Source organism: Epinephelus fuscoguttatus, linkage group LG3 (assembly GCF_011397635.1).
Source record: "Epinephelus fuscoguttatus linkage group LG3, E.fuscoguttatus.final_Chr_v1".
NCBI lineage: Eukaryota > Metazoa > Chordata > Actinopteri > Perciformes > Serranidae > Epinephelus > Epinephelus fuscoguttatus.
In genome coordinates, this window is record NC_064754.1 from 31,988,078 (window position 1) to 32,006,882 (window position 18,805).

Sequence of the window (18,805 nt, forward strand, 5' to 3'; positions counted from 1 at the left end):
CAGGGAGACAAAACCCTGCTTTAATTAGATGCTCAGCTAATTGCATAATATCTCCCGTGGCGCTGCGGGGTGAAGTGAAGCATGAGGAGAAAGCAGAATGCTGTCTTTGTTGCCTTTTTGCCGGCTTTGGCTCTTGTGTCGGCCTGGTCCTAGTTTCCCTTTACTCCCATCCTCAAAACACACAAAACCAGCAGCGATGAGCATAAAAACAACAGGTGTACAAGTACGGCAGTCATGGCCGGTACATTTGGGACATTTGAATGATGTCTGGGTCTGAACAAGAGTTTTTAGATGTTGTGCTGCAGGAGAAGGCACTCTGTTAGGCCGTTTATGATTAATTGACATCTTGTTTGATTTGATATATTGCTGAAGGTGTTAATGGACAGAAAATTCAACAGATTGTCAACCCAATCACAAGAATAAATGTTAGCATTGTATGTTTCTGCAAACCACTGATATGTTACATTTGTATCTAGGTAGCAGATACGTTGAAACTTTACTTTTCTTTAAGTTTCAGTAAAGCTTTGTTTAACATGTGGTTAGGTTTAGGCACAAAAAATTAAATCACCACAATCCTGGCTGAAGACGCAGTGATGTGTCGGCATGGTCAATATGAAATGTACAAACTGAGCATTTCTATGCATTTATTCTTCATACTGGAATTGTTAATTTACCTTAAGTTTCATTTTTGTTCTCTTTTAACAATGTTTGAAATTACCAAATATAGAGGTGCATATTTATTAATTATTATTATTATATAATAATTAAATTAATTTAATTCTATTTTATTCATTTATTTATTTATGTCCATTTTTCAGTGTCCTTTTGTAATAATTTTATGGTCATATTACAGCTGTTGTTAGAACAGATGGAAAAGGCTTTGGTTTCTTGTGTTTGGTGATTTTTATTTCATTTTGTAAACTCCAGAAAATAGTTGTAAGACAAAGCCCTAATTTGATACAGATGTTTTTAACAGTATAAGACAGCATATGGCACACAAGCATTGTTTGTTAATCATGAGTAGATATGGCAGCGAGACTTCCTTCATCCATCTCATGGATGTATTTCACATCAGAGGATTCACACTGCTTTAAGAACACAAAGCTGAAAACACATGAGAGCACCATATTTGAAGTAACCTGTCCTCTTTACTTCCTCTCACACATTTTCAGAGGTGGTCTTTGCAGGCTGAATGCATGCACACTCTCTGGTTTTGGGTCACTACTCAGAGCTTATTACAGACAGTATAAAAGGCCCAACATCTCCCTCCCCTCCGTGTCCCCCCAAATTGCTGAGCAGAATAATGAGCAGTAAACAAGTGGAGTAGAGGCAGAGGGAGAAGAGGGGGTGTCCAACTTGAACTGAGGGGTGACAAAAGAGGGGGTGTCTCCACAGCGACTGAGTCGAGCTGTTTGAGTCACATGGCCTCGGGTTTCTATTGAGAGCAGTAAGAAGAGGCTTGAAGCTCAATCTTTAGTGCATGTTTTGGAAGCCAATGGCAGCAGCATGAGTGGAGCCCAACTGGACGGAGCAATGACGGCAGACAGCCTCCATCTGAACGAGACGGCAGCTCTGGGGCTACATGACCAGGAGATCAACACAGCTCTGTTTGGTGAGTTGTACTCTTTACTTCCACAGCACTGTCACCATAGAGATGGACTGAATGGAAGATTTTTTTTTTAGTGTTTCTTTTTAAGTTAAACTCATGTGTTTTTCCTTACCCAGAGTTCAAAGTGTTTAACATTGTCCTCATCACCCTGGCCTTGTGTGTTCTCACTGTCACCGGCCTGTACTGCATCACTGTCTGCTACAACCGCACCAGGTGAGCATCAGATGTCAGATATGATTTGATACGCTAAAATGATTGCTGTAAACACTTGTGACTGACCTGCCTTCTCAACTTTATTAGGATTCATGGAAGCTTCTGTGTATACATGCAGCCCCTAGTTTAAAGGGACAGTTCACCCCAAAATCAATAATAATGAAAAAAATTTTTTTTTTGTTGTTGTTGTTTTCAGCAGTATTTCGTAAATGTCCAGAGATGGAGCTTTGTGAATCTCTGCTGGCTGCCACACTGTATGCTCTGTCCCCAAAAGTTCACAGGCTGGAGTTGGGGTTGGAGAGCAGACCCGAGTCAAAGGACCGTAGGTTGTCGGATGGGGTATAGGGTTGGAGGAGGTCAGACAGGTATGGGGTGGGCAAGACCATGGAGGCATCAGTAGGTGAGGAGGTTTATAGTGGATGTGGGATTTGATTGGAAGCCAGTAAAATGGATGAGGGTGGAGGTGATGTGCTACCAGGGCTTGGCACAGGTGAGAACCCTGGCAGCTGAGTTCTGCACATACTGGAGCCTGTCAAGAGACTTGTGGGGTACCCCAGACAGGACCCCACTGCAGTAGTCCAGACAGGAGGTGATGAAAGTGTAAATGAGGGTCTCTGCCATGGAGTCAGAGAGCACTGACCGGAGTCTGGAAGAATTATTCAGGTGCAAGAAAGCAGACTTAGTGATGGTTTTGATGTGTGACTGGAAAGAGAGGGTGGAGTCCAGAATGACACCCAGGTTGTGGACTCCTGGGGAAGGGTGGGTGATGCATCCGTCCACATTATCACATTGGGAGTAACAATAATGAGCTCTGTTTTGTTGTTGTTAAGTTTGAGTAGGTATTTCTGATTAGGGCGAACTGTCCCTTTATTAACATATAGGTCAGTGCCTTAATTAATCAGATTCAAAGAAAATTGACATTTTCGAACAATGAGTGTTCTTACAATCCGTCTGCAGAGTGTTCGTCTTTGATGCCACTGTAACTTAAAATAGAGTACGATGCAATGTAAAATTACACTGAAGTCATTAGTGCAATTAGTGCCGTCTTCTCCACCAGGCAGTCAAAGAGAGCCCATGTGTATGAGAGTGCAGTGACCCGAGGCGAGGCGGCTGACCCCGTGGCTGTCAAAGCAGTGAAGCGCTCCACCAGCTTCATCAACCCTCTTGCCTTCTTCAGGAAACCTGAGGCAGCAAAGGACAATTCGAGGATCTACTACATCTACAGCAACCCGCTGCCTGTAGGACTGAAGGAGGAAGAGGAGGAGGGGGGGACTAAAACCCCGCAGGGACCAGCGGAGGGGCAAACTGCACTGACGCTGCCATTGTCGTTTCAAGAGTACGCCAACGATCCCAACAGCGGTGTCACCCTGGATCCTCCGATTTTTTACATGCAGCTTTAGAGGGTGGAGAGTTATGGTGTGGGGGTAGGGGGACTGTTATGAACTGGATAAACGAGACACTAGAATCTGAAAGGTCTGAAGCTGGACCCCTGAGACCGTGTCTGTCAAAGGTTATGTTACAATGTATAGGCCATTAAAGGGACACTCCACCAATTTTACAAATTGAATTCAGTTTAGTAGTCATGGGGGAGCAACATTCTCACTGCAACCTCGTCACATATTGACATTTATGTCAAGTTCTACCTGTTACATACATTGTCCTCTTTCAAAACAGACTTCTGTTTTCCCAGGAAATTTAACGTTTACATGCAGTCTCCTTCAAAATAAATGCTCTACATGTGTACAACACTGCGAATTTAAGTTTTTTTCCTTCAACAAAAAACGCACATGGTTAGGTTTAGGAAAAAACAACAGGGTTTGGCTTTAGAATCTTACGGAACATGAACACTGCTATCTCGGGTGACAGTCGGTGTTTGTTGGACTCATCCACCACCACTCCCATCCGCCCCAGTCAGACCTTTGCCGTCTTGACTTTCGTTCTTGTCCCACTGCGTTTCACCCTGACGGTGCCGGGCAACCTTCAACTATAACAGCAACCGGCCGTGTATCATGCTGACGTTAAAGGACGCCTTTTTTCGTTGGTTTCTGACGCCACAAGTCACTGGCCAAGTGTCAGATTTCGATGACTTCGAAGTGAGACTGGGCTCGGGGGAGCATTACTCAGCCTGTAAAAAACAGTTGCATAATGTCTTCTGTAGCTCAAGTCTGAGAAAATAACCCTGGTGATGTCATAGTGATATCACCAGGGTTATCACAGCATAGGCTTTGAGACTATGAATTTATAACAGATAGCTTAATGGGCTACCAGGTCATAGTCTGCGTGAAGTTTGAAAAATGTGGCCGTTTACCAGGAGAGGAACCTAAGACCTTATCAAGTTGCATTATGGGATATGTGAGATCCAGTGTTTGAAAGCTTTGCCCATACACGGTACTAAAACTGAGCATTTTCCATCCACTTTACAATTCCTTGATTTTAAAGATAAATAATGAATTACTGGCATACCCCTTTAAGACCCTAACCTTCTCTTTCATAACAAACTACTCTGAAGTTAAAACATTTTCTGACTGTTGCTGAATAATTCACTGATTCAAATGCAAAAGCGAAGAAGAATTTGTATATGGTACTGGATCATGACACTGCATCAGATTCTACTGTAAGGAAATACCTTTCTTGACATCACTGGCTAGAAGTCTTAGTCAGTAGAAAGTGTAAGAACAGTTCTGTGTCCCTAAAAGATTAAGCCAGTTTACTCCTGGGACAGCTGAGACATGTTACTCCTCACACCTGTGTCTATGATGTGTGTCCAGTTGACCACTTGTGATTTTGTTAGCTGTTGTTTGATAGCGGCTGTGTCGATACAGCTGGAGGAATCGCTGTCAACAGAATTCAACAATGGGGAAGATTGCAAGCTAGCAAACACTGATGTAAACAACGCAGGATTTTAAATAATTTAAAAACATCATTGCAAATGTTTTATAAAATGGAAAATGCATTTAACATGATTGCAAGGCTTCAAGAATACAAACAATGCAATTTGATGAGAAGCACTGAATTTGAACAGAAGACTCAACGGGGTACCTTTAATCTGAAAGGTGCAAAATGTAAGAACAGAATTATGCTGCCAGTTACATAGAGACCTGATAATCATGTCTAAAGCTGTAATTGTGGATTTCTTCTGTAAATGCGTGTTAATGTTTGAGGGCTAATGTCTGAATACTGTACATACTGATGATGTTATGCTCACACTCAAAGCAGGTTTGTAAGGCTGCCATAGTTCAGCACATGCTGATTACGTTGGAGGCACAAAGTAGTAAACATAGAAAAGTTATTCTCGATTTTTTTTTTTTTTTTTTTTTTTGAATGAACTTTAATAAAACTGCGGATACAATGTGCTTTACAAAAGAAGCCGAGTGTGAGACACAGAGAAAGATGAGAAAAATACAAACGATTATCACTGCAGGGCACCTGATTGTAGAGTGCTCCTAGGCAAAGGGATTGGATCGTTTAAGAGTCAGTTCTCAGATGATTGGCTGGGTCTCTCTGATCAGCCACTCCAGCGCCTCCTTTCTGCCCTGCCTCTCCAACTCTGCTCCGACCACCTCCCGGCACTTCCTGTGGTACTCGTTCACCCAGTCCCGCTGCAGGACAGAGAAGAGAGGCCGTCACACCATGAAGAGGCTGTGTTTAGGTAGTGCATAGCGTAATAGGAATAGCTGGGAATATTATCAAACACTCAAATGCATAGTTAATGATTTTAAATCGTTCCTATTCCTCATATTCTTTCTCCAACTCTTCAGAGTGTTATCTAGGTTACATTTAATGATTTGATGTATTTGAACTGTTTATCATCTTACCAATAAAAACCTTTTGAGACAAATTATTAATTTAATGTGGGTGAATTTGTCCTTGATTGTTTACAATATATATCACACTGGTTATTCTTTACCTCCTTCTGAGTGAGCAGCTCTGTGTTCATCATCTTGACTTGGACAGGAACCAGAGTGAGGGGCTCGAACGTCAGACTGCCTCTGTTTCTGTAGTTGTACTGAACACACAGACAAGAGAGCAAAAACATACTGGCTTTCCTTACTGCTTTTAAAGAATAATTCTACTGCAACCCTATGGATATCATGATTATATACACATTTGGCCTTGTTCTTAGTTCAAGGACCTACTTTGGGCTTAGCTGGTACAACAAGGACCACATTTTCAATACGAATGCCAAAAGATCCATCTTCATAGTACCCCGGCTCTAGAAAAAAGAAAGAGAACTAAGATGAAAAAGGCAAAATATTGGGTTTTGAAATACTTATATAGAGGTGTTAGTGGTACAGGGACAGTTCGTCAAAAAACCTAAAATACATATTTTTCCTCTTACCTGTAGTGCTATTTATCGTACAACTGTTTTGGTGTGAGTTGCAGAGTGTTGGAGATATTAGTCGTAGAGATGTCTGCCCTCTATCGTCTATATTGTAACTAGATGGCACTCAGCTTTTGGGGTTTAAAGTGTCAAAAAAATGCATTTAAAGAACTCAACAGCAATGTCTCTTTCCAGAAATCATGACCTGGTTACACAAGATAATCCACAGACCTTGTTGAAAGCAGTTTAATGTAGGAACTATTTTCTTTCGACTGAACCACATCCGTCAACCGAATCACCGTGCAGAAGGAAGCGTGTATCTTCTCATGAACAGCAAGAGATCTAGACATGAATGGTGTCCTCCTTGGCTGAGTTATGAAGTAAGTTGGAAAATAGTTCCTACATGAAACTGCTCACAACAAGGTCTGTGCATTATCTTGAGTAACTGGGTCATGATTTCTGTTAAGAGACATTGCTATTGAGTTTTTCAGATGTATTTTTTTTTGGCGCTTTGAGCACCACAAGCCGAGTGCCATCTAATTCCGTTATTTTTGAGAGATGTCAGACATCTCTACGGCCAATATCTCCAACGCTCATACCAAAACAATCTAGATTGATAGCAGTACTACAGTTAAAATATGTATGAAAATATGTATTTTTGATTTTTGGGTGAACTGTCCCTTTAAGGTGTTTTTAATGTCTGAAAAGTTTATCCAACTGATAAACTTTACACCATAAATTAAAAGATCGCCGAGTCCTGTAACTGTAGCACTGGCTAAATCAAAATCACTCCCCTCCCTGCCCCACTACCGTACCATCACTAACAATCATGCCAGCCTCCAGAGGTTCATCAGCAAAGGTCTTGTAGCTGATGCCGCAGGGCCCCTCGTGGACGTTGAGGAAGCAACCCACGCCGTGACCCGTACCGTGGAGGTAGTCCAGCCCCGACTCCCAAAGAGCTGCACGGGCAAAGGAATCCAACAGGTGGCCTGGGGAGAGAACAGAAAGTTAGAGCTAGAGATCATTTTAACACACAAAAAAAAATCATCAATTTTTTTTCACGTAATTCATGGCATATAAATATCTAAACAACATTTTGCTTGAATGCAAAATTGATTGAGTGATTTTATCAATGTGTGCTGGAAAAGTGAAATCAGTGCACAAACATATGAATAAGTAAACATTTTCACCCCATACGATGAAGAGGGAGATGGCTATAATTTATCCTGTTTACTTGATACTGATTTATCAGAAGGACGCTACTCTTAAGTTACAACATTTTTAGTCATGACTTCTGACTTTTTTTTTGTGTCTGAGACAAAGTATAGATCTGTATTCAACATGGACAAGAATATTTAGGAAATTTGAGCCTCACTGTTTGTCAGTGCTGAACTTATTTAATACTGGTATACTATGATGTAAGGTAACCCTCGTGTCAGAGCAGAGGACTGTACCTTTTGTTCCGTTGGGGAAAACAGCAGCACTGACAGCTACGTGTCCCTTCAGTACATAAGTAAAGCATTCCTTGAGGAAAAAGAGAGAGAAAGAGAGCATAACAATTTAAATATTATCAGAATAATTCAAATAGCTTTAGTCAATAAACTATGACCTGAGATTAGACTACTTATAATGACAGTGAAAACAGTGCACAGGCAAATCTATATTTTACCTTCTCAAAAGCTGATGGCGTCCCAAAGTGCATTGTGCGTGTGACATCTGTGGTTCCATCACTGCCAGACACAGAATGTAAAAGCTGGTGAATGCATGTAATGGATGAAAAACTACAACTGTTTCCTCGGCGGCTGGTTAGCCTAAATGCAATTCATGTATGTAATGATTATCATGTTTACACATATTGAGCTCCGGAGTCGATCAGGTAAACTTCATTCATGGAGAGGGTTCTGTTGGTTTCAGGCAGCGGTCTGCAGAGAAAGGATAAAAAAAGTTAGTATCTGTTGGGTATTTTCAGGAGCTTATATATTTTCACTTCATGTTATTTACTTATTATTAATATGCATTATTGTAGATTCACATATCTTAGGCTTGTGTGCATGTATGAGGCACATGCTTTTGTTTTAGCGCCCTCTGTGGGTTATGAGCTAGACCTAATCTGTTGGGGAGGATGACACCCACAGCTGGTATGTAATTCAGAATGTTTATTTGCTCTTCAAACCCTGATGAAGACCTAGAGTTGATACACGTTGGTCTGTTAGATTGTCTTTTTGCTAGAATAATACATTTATAGCACTATTTCACCTCAGGTTTGAGCTGAGTTTGCAGAACAAAGAGCGGCGGCTATCTCTAGATCCACTTCTATACTCTTTGTGTCAGTGTCAGTCGAGGGCATGCGAAAATAAAGTAGTACCATCTGTAGTTCCAGCAAGATGAAGGGAAGTTCATGTACACATAATACCCACACTGTTATGATACAAAGCTGGTTGGAAATATGCAAAGTATCCATTTAATATCAAGCAACACTTCCTGGATCCTGTTTTTTTTGTATTTCCCCCTGCCCCACTTAAGACTACCTCTCGGATCAGCTATCAGTGCCATGCGGCGCTTCCTTCTTTCACTGTAGAGAACAAAAACCTTTTCAAAGATACCATTACAAAACTCTAATACACCTGTGTCTGTTTCGTGAGCCGACTGACCTGTAATGTATGATTGCTCCGTTTGGACCAACGCTGGAAATTGTGGGGAAGCTGAGGCCAACAAAATCTTTCTGTTGACTAAAGTAGACAAAGTACATGTAAGAAAAGGGACATTCCCACACAACAATGCACACGTTACGATGACAGGTGATTAAATGTTCAAATTTCCTGGGATTTCTTTTGCACACGGAGAGAATAATACATTTTAAAAATGAGCAAGCTCATTTCAAGGCCTTTGGTAGACATTTTGCTACACTTCTGTATCCAGCAGAGGGGGACATAACTCTAGAATCGTCATCATCACGACTCACTCTCAAACAACATCTTTAAAACGCAGCCTTTTAAGCGTGACAGGTGACATGAAGTTAAACAAACAAAAACCCACCTGCGTAATTCTTCAGCCTTATCAGCAGCAGAGATTTCAGTCACAGTGCCCTTTGGAATCTATAAACAACAACGGCAGTTCCAAGTCATGCGAAGAGACCGTAAAAAACACTGGCATATCCTACAGTCTAGTGCGAGTTGCATAATGACCTCAACCTGAATGCAGGCTTCCCACACTCACAAATCATGAACGTTCCACTAATCATTTAATTTTCAAAATGATGATCAATTAATCATTTATGTTAGAAAATGGTAAATTAATAAACATTTACATCATCACACTGCAAATATGTACAACAAATGTGCTTCCGAGAGAGGCCACCACGTTAAAAAATCATTAATGTTTTTAGCTTATCCAATTATTTGAAAACATTTTAAAGTCCAGTGGGAACCCTGTGAATACACACCGGAGGAACCTATTCTCTTCTTCTATGGATATACAAATGTATGGCCTAATAAATAATGAAATAATGAAAATACCTCTTTTTCCAACCAAGCAAAGAGCTCACACAGGGCCACTGCATCCTTGATCTGTTAGGGGGGAAAGTGCAGATGCTGTAATACATTTATTGTGGGGTGAAACAGACAGTTTATGAGGATTAATTGGGGGATGCACACAGCAGATTTTAAGGCGGTCCAAAGGTTCTTACATGGGCCATTTTCATGCCTTGAATCTCAGTGGCATTCTTCACAGCCTTGGCGAGGCAGAGTGGAGTGTAGGGAATCGGAGTCCTGTGAGACTGAAATGGATCAAAGGAAAACAGTGAAAGTTTGATAACTAGCTGTTATCTTAAATTGGAAATAGACACGTTTTTTTTTGCTTTAACTTACCATTATGAAGTAATGTGATTGTGCAATGTAATGGCTATAGAATAATGACACTTTTAGACTGGTTCCCTAAAAGCCTCGCTTTCACGGTGCAATTCTGTCTGCCACTGCATACGACTTTCAAGGTAAACAGCGGCTTGATGTAAGACACAAAGGGAGCGCGTCAAGCGTTGTGCTACCAATACAGGAAGAGGATAGCGCTTTTGTTATCTGTGATAGCTTTCAGTAGCTATTTCCAGTTTCCAAAGAGTATCAATGTAAGTTTTTTGCAGTTACTATCCACAGTAGTGGAAACAGCAGGTGGTGGAGCAACCAAAGGACTGTGGTAACTGTTGGTAGGCTCTGAGGACAATGGAAAGTGACCTGGTTTTCTTTGCAACACAGGCACCAACAATAAAAGCAACCGGGAACACTGGGAAGGGAAAAGTTGTAAAGTTATCTGTCTCCACTTCAAAAGAAATTAATTATTAGAATGTGAAATATCTATGTTAGAAATATTTCAAGCAAAGTGTTGAGCCAACTTTCAACGTCAAGAGCATTAATGCTGATCAGCAAAATAGCAAGTAAAGCTTTACTCATATCACACTTTTTAAAACACAGCTACTCACACACATGAAAAATATGAATGAATAAATCAAGTAAAATAAGTCACAAAACACAGTACAATGGGAGACAGAAAAAACTAAAGCAAACAAAAACATAAAACATGAAGAAACTCCCAGAAAAGCTTGCCTATAAAGGTGGGTTTAGTAGATGCTTAAAGCAGTCCAAAGATTCGGCACATCTGATGTACTAGGGAAGACTGTTCCAGGGGGTTGAGGTTAAAATGCACAATTATCTTTTGTTTTGCAGTTAGACCGGGGGATAGATAAAAGGCAGGGAGGGATGCATGAACAGGTGTAATGTGGGGCCGACGGCTAGCTCTAATTAATAGCCTTGCAGCTGCATTTTGAACCAACCATAAATGATTTAGAGCAGCTTTACTAGGACATGTGTAGAGGGAATCACAATAATCTGGACAGGCAAAAATGAAAGATCCGAAGAAGACAAAATTTATCTGATAAATGCCTGTCTGTCCTGACAAATGGTTTAGTAAATGAACTGTTGATTGTTTTCATACGTTTAGGTTCTACTGAACAACAAACATCAGGAGCGGTGTTGCTGAAACAAGGGGATTTGTACTACTGGAAGGCTGTACCCGATAATAACCCTGACACTGAGATGTCTGAGAATGTATGTGTTTCTGTCCTTCCGCCAGCAAAACTGCAATGCACGCCGTTAGTGAGAACACACCTGACCTACATGACGACAGGAAACGTTCTCAAAATGTGTCACTTAATAAGTGTAAGGATACAGATGATGCTCGAGAGCGTGGCCCCATTTATGAACCAGGAAATCATTATTGAGATACAACAATGTAGCTATTCTTACCTTGGGGATGACTTGTGTTATAGCACAACTGGCCTTGTCGCTGATCCACACTTTGTCCTTGGGGCTGTGTGCCGCACAGATGGCCTGGAGTTCGGTGTAGACCGACTCGTACGGGAACGTGTGGATGCTCAGCTCGGGCTTGCTGGGGGAGTCCAGCTGCAGGTGGTCTCTTAATACCGGATCAGAAAGGCGCTTTAGGTCCACAAAAAGCCTGCGGAGAGGAAGGGGAAGTTCAGTTAAAAAGTAAATTCAGATGAAAATCCCTGTTCCTCCAACTGACCAATAATTCATCATCACCATTTATTCCTTCAGTCTTTCATATTAGTCAGTGGCATTAAGGTCATTTTAATACAGATTTAGCCAGTATGCTGGTGCACTGTTGTATTCAATTACCTTATTGTGTTCATCCCCACAATGGCATACGCAAAGAAAACTGGGTTGTACTCGATGTCTGCACCACGAAGGTTGAAAAGCCCTGAGGAAAAGTAAGTAAGAAACTGTTTCATCATAAAGAAAGCGTCAATGTCAGTAAACATTAAAGTTACTTTAAAATCAGTGTCAAATATCTCAACTGAAACCTCACTACATTTTATTTGGTGCTAAATATCAATGTAATTATTGGACTGTCACGCATCCTTTGTGGATGCCTGAACGAATCTCCTTTAATTTAATGCCCGCTGAAACCCTCTCGTGTGAATGCTACCTGATGACAATCAAAATCAGCATTACTCTAATTAACACAAGCTCTCGAGCCAAACAATCAGAAACAAGAGCTCATTAGTGACGATGACCGAGGTGCTCAGACAGGCACCTAGAGGGACACCCGTGCATCCCTGGGTCCTTGGATCGTGATCGTGTATGAAGACGGACTTATGTAACAGAGGTGATGCTGGGTATGGCTGCTGCTTGTTTTAGACAGTGGTAACTAAAAACTGCTTAAACCTAAAGTGACTAACAACAAGCTCTCAAACAGGCCTTTTACTATTTGTTCCTTTGGGTTGTGGTGTTAAGACCCCAGGCTTGTGTATACACTAGCTGTGGGTTAACATGTTTCACACTTGGATGCCTCCACCCCTGGCCCAGGGCTTATTAAGCATGCTGTCATTGATACGACCAATGAAAAATGTTTCTTTCTGAAATTTTCACATTCTACACATCGTTGATTTAAGTAAGCCATCTCATCACTTCCATTACTGTGTTCAAGCACCTTCAAGACTAACGTGTGTTTCTGGAAAAAACTTTCCATACATGCAATCTCGTCCAACGCCGTGGCGACAAACCAGGTGACTTTCCTCTCCGTCATCTTGGCTCGCAGCGCTGTGATTTTGTCTTGCCAGGACATACCTATAGGAAGACAGCAATGCTCATCATGTGGCAGGGCACTTCCTCCAAAACCTGTATATCTACTTACAGTGGACTGAAAACTTTTGTCTGGCTTGGAGACGAAAGATAAGAAAGGTAGAAATAATAAACATAATCCAAGCCACAATATTACAAGAATAAAGCCATAAATTTGAAAAAAATAAAGTACAATAAAATAAATTATAAAATTACAAGAATAAAATGTGATTTTACAAGGAAAAAAGTGATAATATTGCATAAATATACTCATAAATTTACAGGAAAAATTAACAAATGTTATGCCAGAAAGTCAGGTGACATACTATAAAGAGTGACACAAAGTCCCTGTTGTGAAAAAGTCGTGGTGGATCAGTGGTTTAAGCACAGTTTTTGTGTTAGTTTATTATTTCTAGACTTAGTTGACTGAATGTCTCGTGTGTGAACAGACTGGGCAGGTGCCAAACTGACATACTTTGTAAGCATCAGGGCATACTGCACAGATAGCTGACTCATTATTTTCAGTTAAGTCTAAAAATAATAAATGAACATCTTCTGATACGAAACACGCACCCCAGAGTCCTGGGTGAAAGTCATGTGCTCGACCCATTCATCCATCACAACTTACTCCCTATTTTAGTATATCACCTGACTTTCAGGCAGTGAATTTGTGAGTTTATTCACTTTATGTTAAGACTTTTTCCGTTTGAAATCATGACTGAATTGGCGTTAAACAATGTCTTTTTCTCTCTTAAAGTGGTATAACTTTGTTCTCATTAAACTAAAACTTTATTGATGTATATAATGATTTTCCTCAAAATTACAACATAATTCTAGTAATGTTATGACTTTATCACAAAATCTCAGATTTATTTTTCCCACAATTTGGCTCTTATACTCTACCGCACAATACTTCTTTCTGCAGTAAAATAATTCATTAAAATTCTCTTAAAATATTTCATGATTTTAATATCTCTGTTTCTCTGAAACAAAACCCTACTTAGCTATTTTAAAAAAATCTGCATGCGATAATGACGTAAAAGGGGTTTTGCACTGACCAGTGTAGTCTAAGCCCAAAGTGCGGAGCTGTGTGCTGGGTCTTTCTGGGCGGTCCATCCAAACCACATCGATCAGGTTATCCTGCACTGCCACCAGAGAGTGGCCTGCACCTGTCAGCGCCTTGGACATGTTCTTCCACTGATCTGAAACATAACATCAGCAATGCTGAGATGCACAAATAGCAGTAGAATGTGAGCACATTAATCTCTCTACAAATCAGACTGGGCAGAAGTACTGGAACCACAAACCTCTAAAATGTAAGATTGTCATTTCCCATAAAATACTTCCTGTTGTATTCTAGAAGGAGCACAGTGTTCACACTGCTTTGACTGTCACTGTGTCTCCTTCCCCTTTAGTAATGAAGATTGCTGAGAAGAAAATGGTACAGCAACCTACCAGCAGCGATGATCCAAGGATCTACTCCCACCTTGGAGTTCTCTGGCAGGATGCTTATCAGCCAGTCCTCCTGAGAGGGTGTCTCCTTCAGCCCTACAAACACACAAACATATCACAATCAAACACAGAGAGAATATGCCTGACTCATGCAGCATCTTTAATGATTTATTTCTGTCTTAACAAGTCAGTGCAGACATAAATAGGACAATCTTGCTTTATTTTCCACATTAAAATGGGGTCAGAACCTCCTGACTTACAGTCTGGCTGTGATTCACGCTTTATCATCAGTCCTTTGATAATATTTGTATGCTAAGGGTACTTTTTATATTGTATATAAAGACTGGCTTCAGTAAAGAATCTGTTATGCAAATCTTGCTATTTATAATTGTGTATGAGTTCCCTATAAATGATCACAACTCTTAAAATAAAAACAAAATGGAAAAGAAAAAGGAAAAACAATCGATCAGTGTTTGTGTTTATAGCTTACATAGCAATACTACAAGTCAGTTTTTATTTTTCATCGTGTACAACAGAGACATCAAGCAGAACATTACCCATCTTCATGAGGGTCCAGTTGTTGTCCATCTGCTGACTGGCCTGGAGGAAATATCGTCCATCAGTCCACATTGCAGCGTGCTGCTCTGTGACGATGGCTGTACCTACACATCACACAACACATGACAGATGTGACCTTCAGCATCATAGGTGCTTTGGGGATGGAGTTTAGACAACAGATAGGTGTGGAATGTATGCAAGAAAATACTGGACACTGGAATGGTGATATGATAATCTATTATGGTCTATTAGTCGTCAGTAAGACCTTGGGTCAAAAGTTGTTCGGTCAGTTCTAAAAAGCAAAATATAGAGTATATGCCTCTAAAATTACAGCAGCGAACACACAGTCTGAGAGTGAGGGATCTTTCCTACTTTCTTTTCAAACTGTGCTGATTTCCCACAGTGATTTATAACAAAGTAGGCCACCTAGTCTGAAATTACATCTCCACTAACATCATAAAAACAAACTTGGCATCTACTGTACTGACTAAATCTAACATGAGACAAGGATCTCATCTATCAGATCTGGTGGTTTACCCTGAATAAATCAACAGAATAAAAGTTGGATGTTCCTGGGAGTATATATATATCACCTAGTCCTGTGTTTTTACTGTGATGAGAATTAAATCTTGGCGACAGGTCTAAGATTTGAACTCTGGATGACTTTTTAACTCACACTGCCATTCACACGCAAGCAAAACATACCTGCAGAGCCATTAAATCCACAGATAAATTCACGTCTGCAGTCACACGGTGCAATGTATTCACTCTGAAAGACATGCAAGGCAGAGAGAGAAAGACAGAGAGTGAGACAGAAGAGAGAGATCGGCTTCATTAACAATCAGTGTGAAGTGGCCATCAACCAGTCAGACATTTTAAACGCCACCTTCGCTGCTCTTCTCACATCATGTCTTGTGCATGGAGAGGGGAAAAGGGAGGAGCAGCGGGTAAAAGGGCTAGAATTAATTGCGAAGGTCAGACCAAACAATCAGAAGTCGATCACGACACACAGAAAGTAAAACAGGCAGGAGTGGACGACTGTGAGCTTGTGCGTCTTAGTTTATGTTTGGGGGTGACTGTTATCATGTGAACGTTATGTGTGTGATCTCACTTACCTGATGTGCATCTCCAGAAGGGATGATGTAAGCCTGTATGGGCTCAGAGAAGTATTTACAACTCCTCATTGCCTGGCGAAGCTGCCTGAGCAGCTCTCCAGTGATCTTTGGAGACATGGCAGTGGCTGCATGGAGAAAGAGCATGACATCAAAGACACAATTTAGTAGTGTTCTTGATACCATACTTGTTCAAAACAGAGCTACAATGCCTGTAAAATGAGCAATGAGGTAAATGTCAAAAGTTAGGATAAAAGCTGCTGGGATTTACCAAGTGCAGACATGACACACCTAGGTATTTATGATGAGAAATGAATCTGCTTAATCACGGTAACGACATAATTTTACACATCTAGCTATTAAAAAACAAACATGTCGAGGTTCCCTCATCTACTGTTCTTCAAACCCACCCTAATCATCCCTGGATTACCTGGCTTTTGGGAAGTCATGTTGACTTAAGGTGACTGGAGCAGGACAGTGAGTGACTGCAGCCTAGCTGGAGCTCAAAGTCACAGTCCACACCTGGATCTTTAACCTGCTGTAACATGCTGACTAAGCAACTTTCATAAGGGTTAAATATTAAAGGGAACAGACTAAGCTTCTTGGCTGGTGTCGACAGGTCTGTGACCTATTTCCACAGCGACAATCTCACAAGGCAAAGGCCAGAAGACACTGTGCAGTCATAAATTCACTATCACTCTTCACTTTGAAGAGCGTAGAGCTCAGTGTGAACAAACTGACCAATCATGTTTCAGTTTCCTTCATCGGTGAGCTCTCCTATTGGCTGAATCCTCCACATGCGATTGTTGTTTACAAGTTGGCATTGGATGAATCGGTCGCATTTCGTATCTAACATCCGAGCTAACTAGCTACAATAAAAAAAGCTGACACTATGATGTTCTGATAAAAAGCTATAAAGCCACAGAGCTTGGACTGAAGTGGACAGGCGAGTTTTTATTCACCCAACAAGTCACTGTTATCAACAGGCCAACCGTAACACACAATAACTACCGTTAATTCATTCACTGGGTCGCCGTTGATTTTAGTAACGTTAGTGGGTGTGGTAGCACGCCGGTGGGATATTTGTAAAGTTGCTAGCTAGTAAACGCTATTCTCTCCGACTTTATAACACACAGCGTGCTGTAACGGGCGTGTGCTGACCAACCGTTCCCTTCATTTTATAACAGTAATATCCTCTCTGAGCTCCCGCTGTGCCACCGGGAGACGGAGACGTTAGCTCGCCACGCCGCCGCTAGCTAACGTTAAAGTCCCCCCTCATGCAGCCAGTGAAATGGCGAATACACACCCGGTGGTTTCGTCTGGGAAATGTGTTTCTTGGGTTAGAAAACGAAGCGCTCCTTTGCCAGCTCGGACCTTGTGTTAATTTACAAAACAGGAGGCTGCCATTTCGCTGTTGACGTTTGAGGTCACGTGACTGCAGTTTCTTCCAGTAGACGCAGAGGGATCCAGACTCGCCTCCTTTTCAGTGAGTAATGCATTCACCCAACAATAACAAGTCATCTTAATATCGCCACAATAATAATCTACACACAGGGAGTCTAAAATTATATAGCAGTCTAACACCACTGTAAAGATAAGGATAATCGAATCCGACAAAAGGAAGTAAAATGAATTGTTTTGCAGGTCACAAGTCAAGTCTCAAGTCCTAAACTATGAATTTCAAGTCCTAAACAAGTCATAATTTGTATTTATTTGTTAAAACAAGTGCAACTAAACTTAATCATATAAATGAATTTAGTATGTTTCTGTCCTGTTGTGTTGTGTTGATAAAATGTCCATAACTTCCTCCTCGCAGAACTTTCAGGAAGACTTCAAGTGATATCATATGTTGTTGTTGTTTTATGTCTAAATAAAGTAAAAAGATTAACGTTAGTTGATACAGGAAATAAAGGAAGATAAATTTAGTTGGTGTACACTTCTTAAATTCATCTTCTAACCGCTTCATCCTCTTGAGGGTCGCGGGGGGGCTGGAGCCTATCCCAGCTGACATCGGGCGAGAGGCAGGGTACACCCTGGACAGGTCGCCAGACTATCGCAGGGCTGACACATAGAGACAGACAACCATTCACGCTCACATTCACACCTATGGACAATTTAGAGTTATCAATTAACCTAGTCCCCAATCTGCATGTCTTTGGACTGTGGGAGGAAGCCGGAGTGCCCGGAGAGAACCCACGCTGACACTTCTTAAATAAACTTTCTAATTAGGGTTTGGGGGACAACAACAAGTATTTTCAAATCAGAAAGTTCAAGTTTGAGTGAAGTCACAAGTCACTGATGTAGAAGTCCAAGTTGCAGTTCCAGTCTAAAGTCATCAAATTTGTGACTTGAGTCCAAGTCATGTGACTCAAATCCACACCTGCGGACAAAAATATTACCCCTAATTAATTACAAATTACCTCAATAGGCCTAAATAAATACCAGTAGTTAGTTACTGTAAATTAAAATGGTGTGTAAAAGAAATACCAAGTCAACTTAATTTTTTCAACTTGTCTATTCATCTTTGACGAGTCACTGTTATTTTTCAGCTCATGTGTTATGGTGCGTTCCAGGCAACCCGTAACTCGTGTTTTCACAACCTGTAACCCGTGAAAGTGCACTGGAACGGCAGTCAAACCCGTAACTTCCCACCCGTGAACTCGTACCAGATCGATGTACTCCCAGTTACGGTTTCTGACGTCACACAGCCCTCTAAACCAATTACCTTACTCCTCTAAACAACAATGGCAGCCCTCTGGATGCGGTGTTGATGCAGGTGATACATGGTGAGAAATAGGCATAAAATAACCCTAATGTTAACGCATTATTGGCAACCGCTCTAACAGCTGGTTTCTAGTGCAAGAATAAATCAATACAAAATACGTTTCCAAACACACAGATAACGTAA

At 41.0% G+C, this 18,805-nt stretch overlaps 2 protein-coding genes across 4 annotated transcripts; one reads left to right on the top strand and one right to left on the bottom strand.

Moving 5' to 3' along the window:
• Positions 1–841: 841 nt before the first annotated feature.
• On the top strand, positions 842–5,141 carry si:dkey-246e1.3 (uncharacterized). 2 transcript variants are annotated; one of them, XM_049571713.1, is made up of 3 exons: positions 842–1,612; positions 1,726–1,822; positions 3,000–5,141. In XM_049571713.1, exons 1-3 carry the CDS (start codon positions 1,507–1,509, stop codon positions 3,220–3,222), a joined length of 426 nt encoding a protein of 141 aa, XP_049427670.1. In that variant the 5' UTR covers positions 842–1,506; the 3' UTR covers positions 3,223–5,141. The 2 variants fall into 2 exon arrangements, with proteins under 2 accessions (XP_049427670.1, XP_049427669.1); XM_049571712.1 differs by having other exon boundaries at positions 847–1,612; positions 2,880–5,141.
• On the bottom strand, positions 4,844–17,338 carry xpnpep1 (X-prolyl aminopeptidase (aminopeptidase P) 1, soluble). Of its 2 annotated transcripts, none has more exons than XM_049571711.1 (20): positions 17,204–17,338; positions 15,901–16,025; positions 15,491–15,554; positions 14,785–14,889; positions 14,231–14,323; positions 13,834–13,977; positions 12,686–12,781; positions 11,831–11,912; positions 11,438–11,648; positions 9,829–9,918; positions 9,659–9,709; positions 9,180–9,238; positions 8,795–8,872; positions 7,994–8,065; positions 7,813–7,873; positions 7,598–7,667; positions 6,959–7,132; positions 5,959–6,035; positions 5,730–5,828; positions 4,844–5,421 (listed from the first exon to the last, which is right to left on the bottom strand). In XM_049571711.1, the coding sequence occupies exons 2-20, from the start codon at positions 16,015–16,017 to the stop codon at positions 5,302–5,304; spliced, it is 1,863 nt and encodes a 620-aa protein (XP_049427668.1). In that variant the 5' UTR covers positions 16,018–16,025; positions 17,204–17,338; the 3' UTR covers positions 4,844–5,301. The 2 variants fall into 2 exon arrangements, with proteins under 2 accessions (XP_049427668.1, XP_049427667.1); XM_049571710.1 differs by lacking the exon at positions 17,204–17,338 and adding an exon at positions 16,328–16,449.
• Between the last annotated feature and the right edge of the window lie 1,467 nt (positions 17,339–18,805).

What these genes read in the sequence shown, in the direction of transcription:
- si:dkey-246e1.3 (XM_049571712.1), top strand. Translation starts at nt 1,507, where the DNA reads ATGAGTGGAGCCCAACTGGACGGAGCAATGACGGCAGACAGCCTCCAT. An exon ending in GATCAACACAGCTCTGTTTG is followed by an intron (nt 1,613 to 1,725) that starts GTGAGTTGTACT and finishes TTCCTTACCCAG; the next exon opens with AGTTCAAAGTGTTTAACATT. An exon ending in GTCTGCTACAACCGCACCAG is followed by an intron (nt 1,823 to 2,879) that starts GTGAGCATCAGA and finishes CTTCTCCACCAG; the next exon opens with GCAGTCAAAGAGAGCCCATG.
- xpnpep1 (XM_049571710.1), bottom strand. An exon ending in TGGCATGATTGTTAGTGATG is followed by an intron (nt 6,036 to 6,958) that starts GTACGGTAGTGG and finishes TCTTTTTTCTAG; the next exon opens with AGCCGGGGTACTATGAAGAT. An exon ending in TTGTACCAGCTAAGCCCAAA is followed by an intron (nt 5,829 to 5,958) that starts GTAGGTCCTTGA and finishes CTGTGTGTTCAG; the next exon opens with TACAACTACAGAAACAGAGG.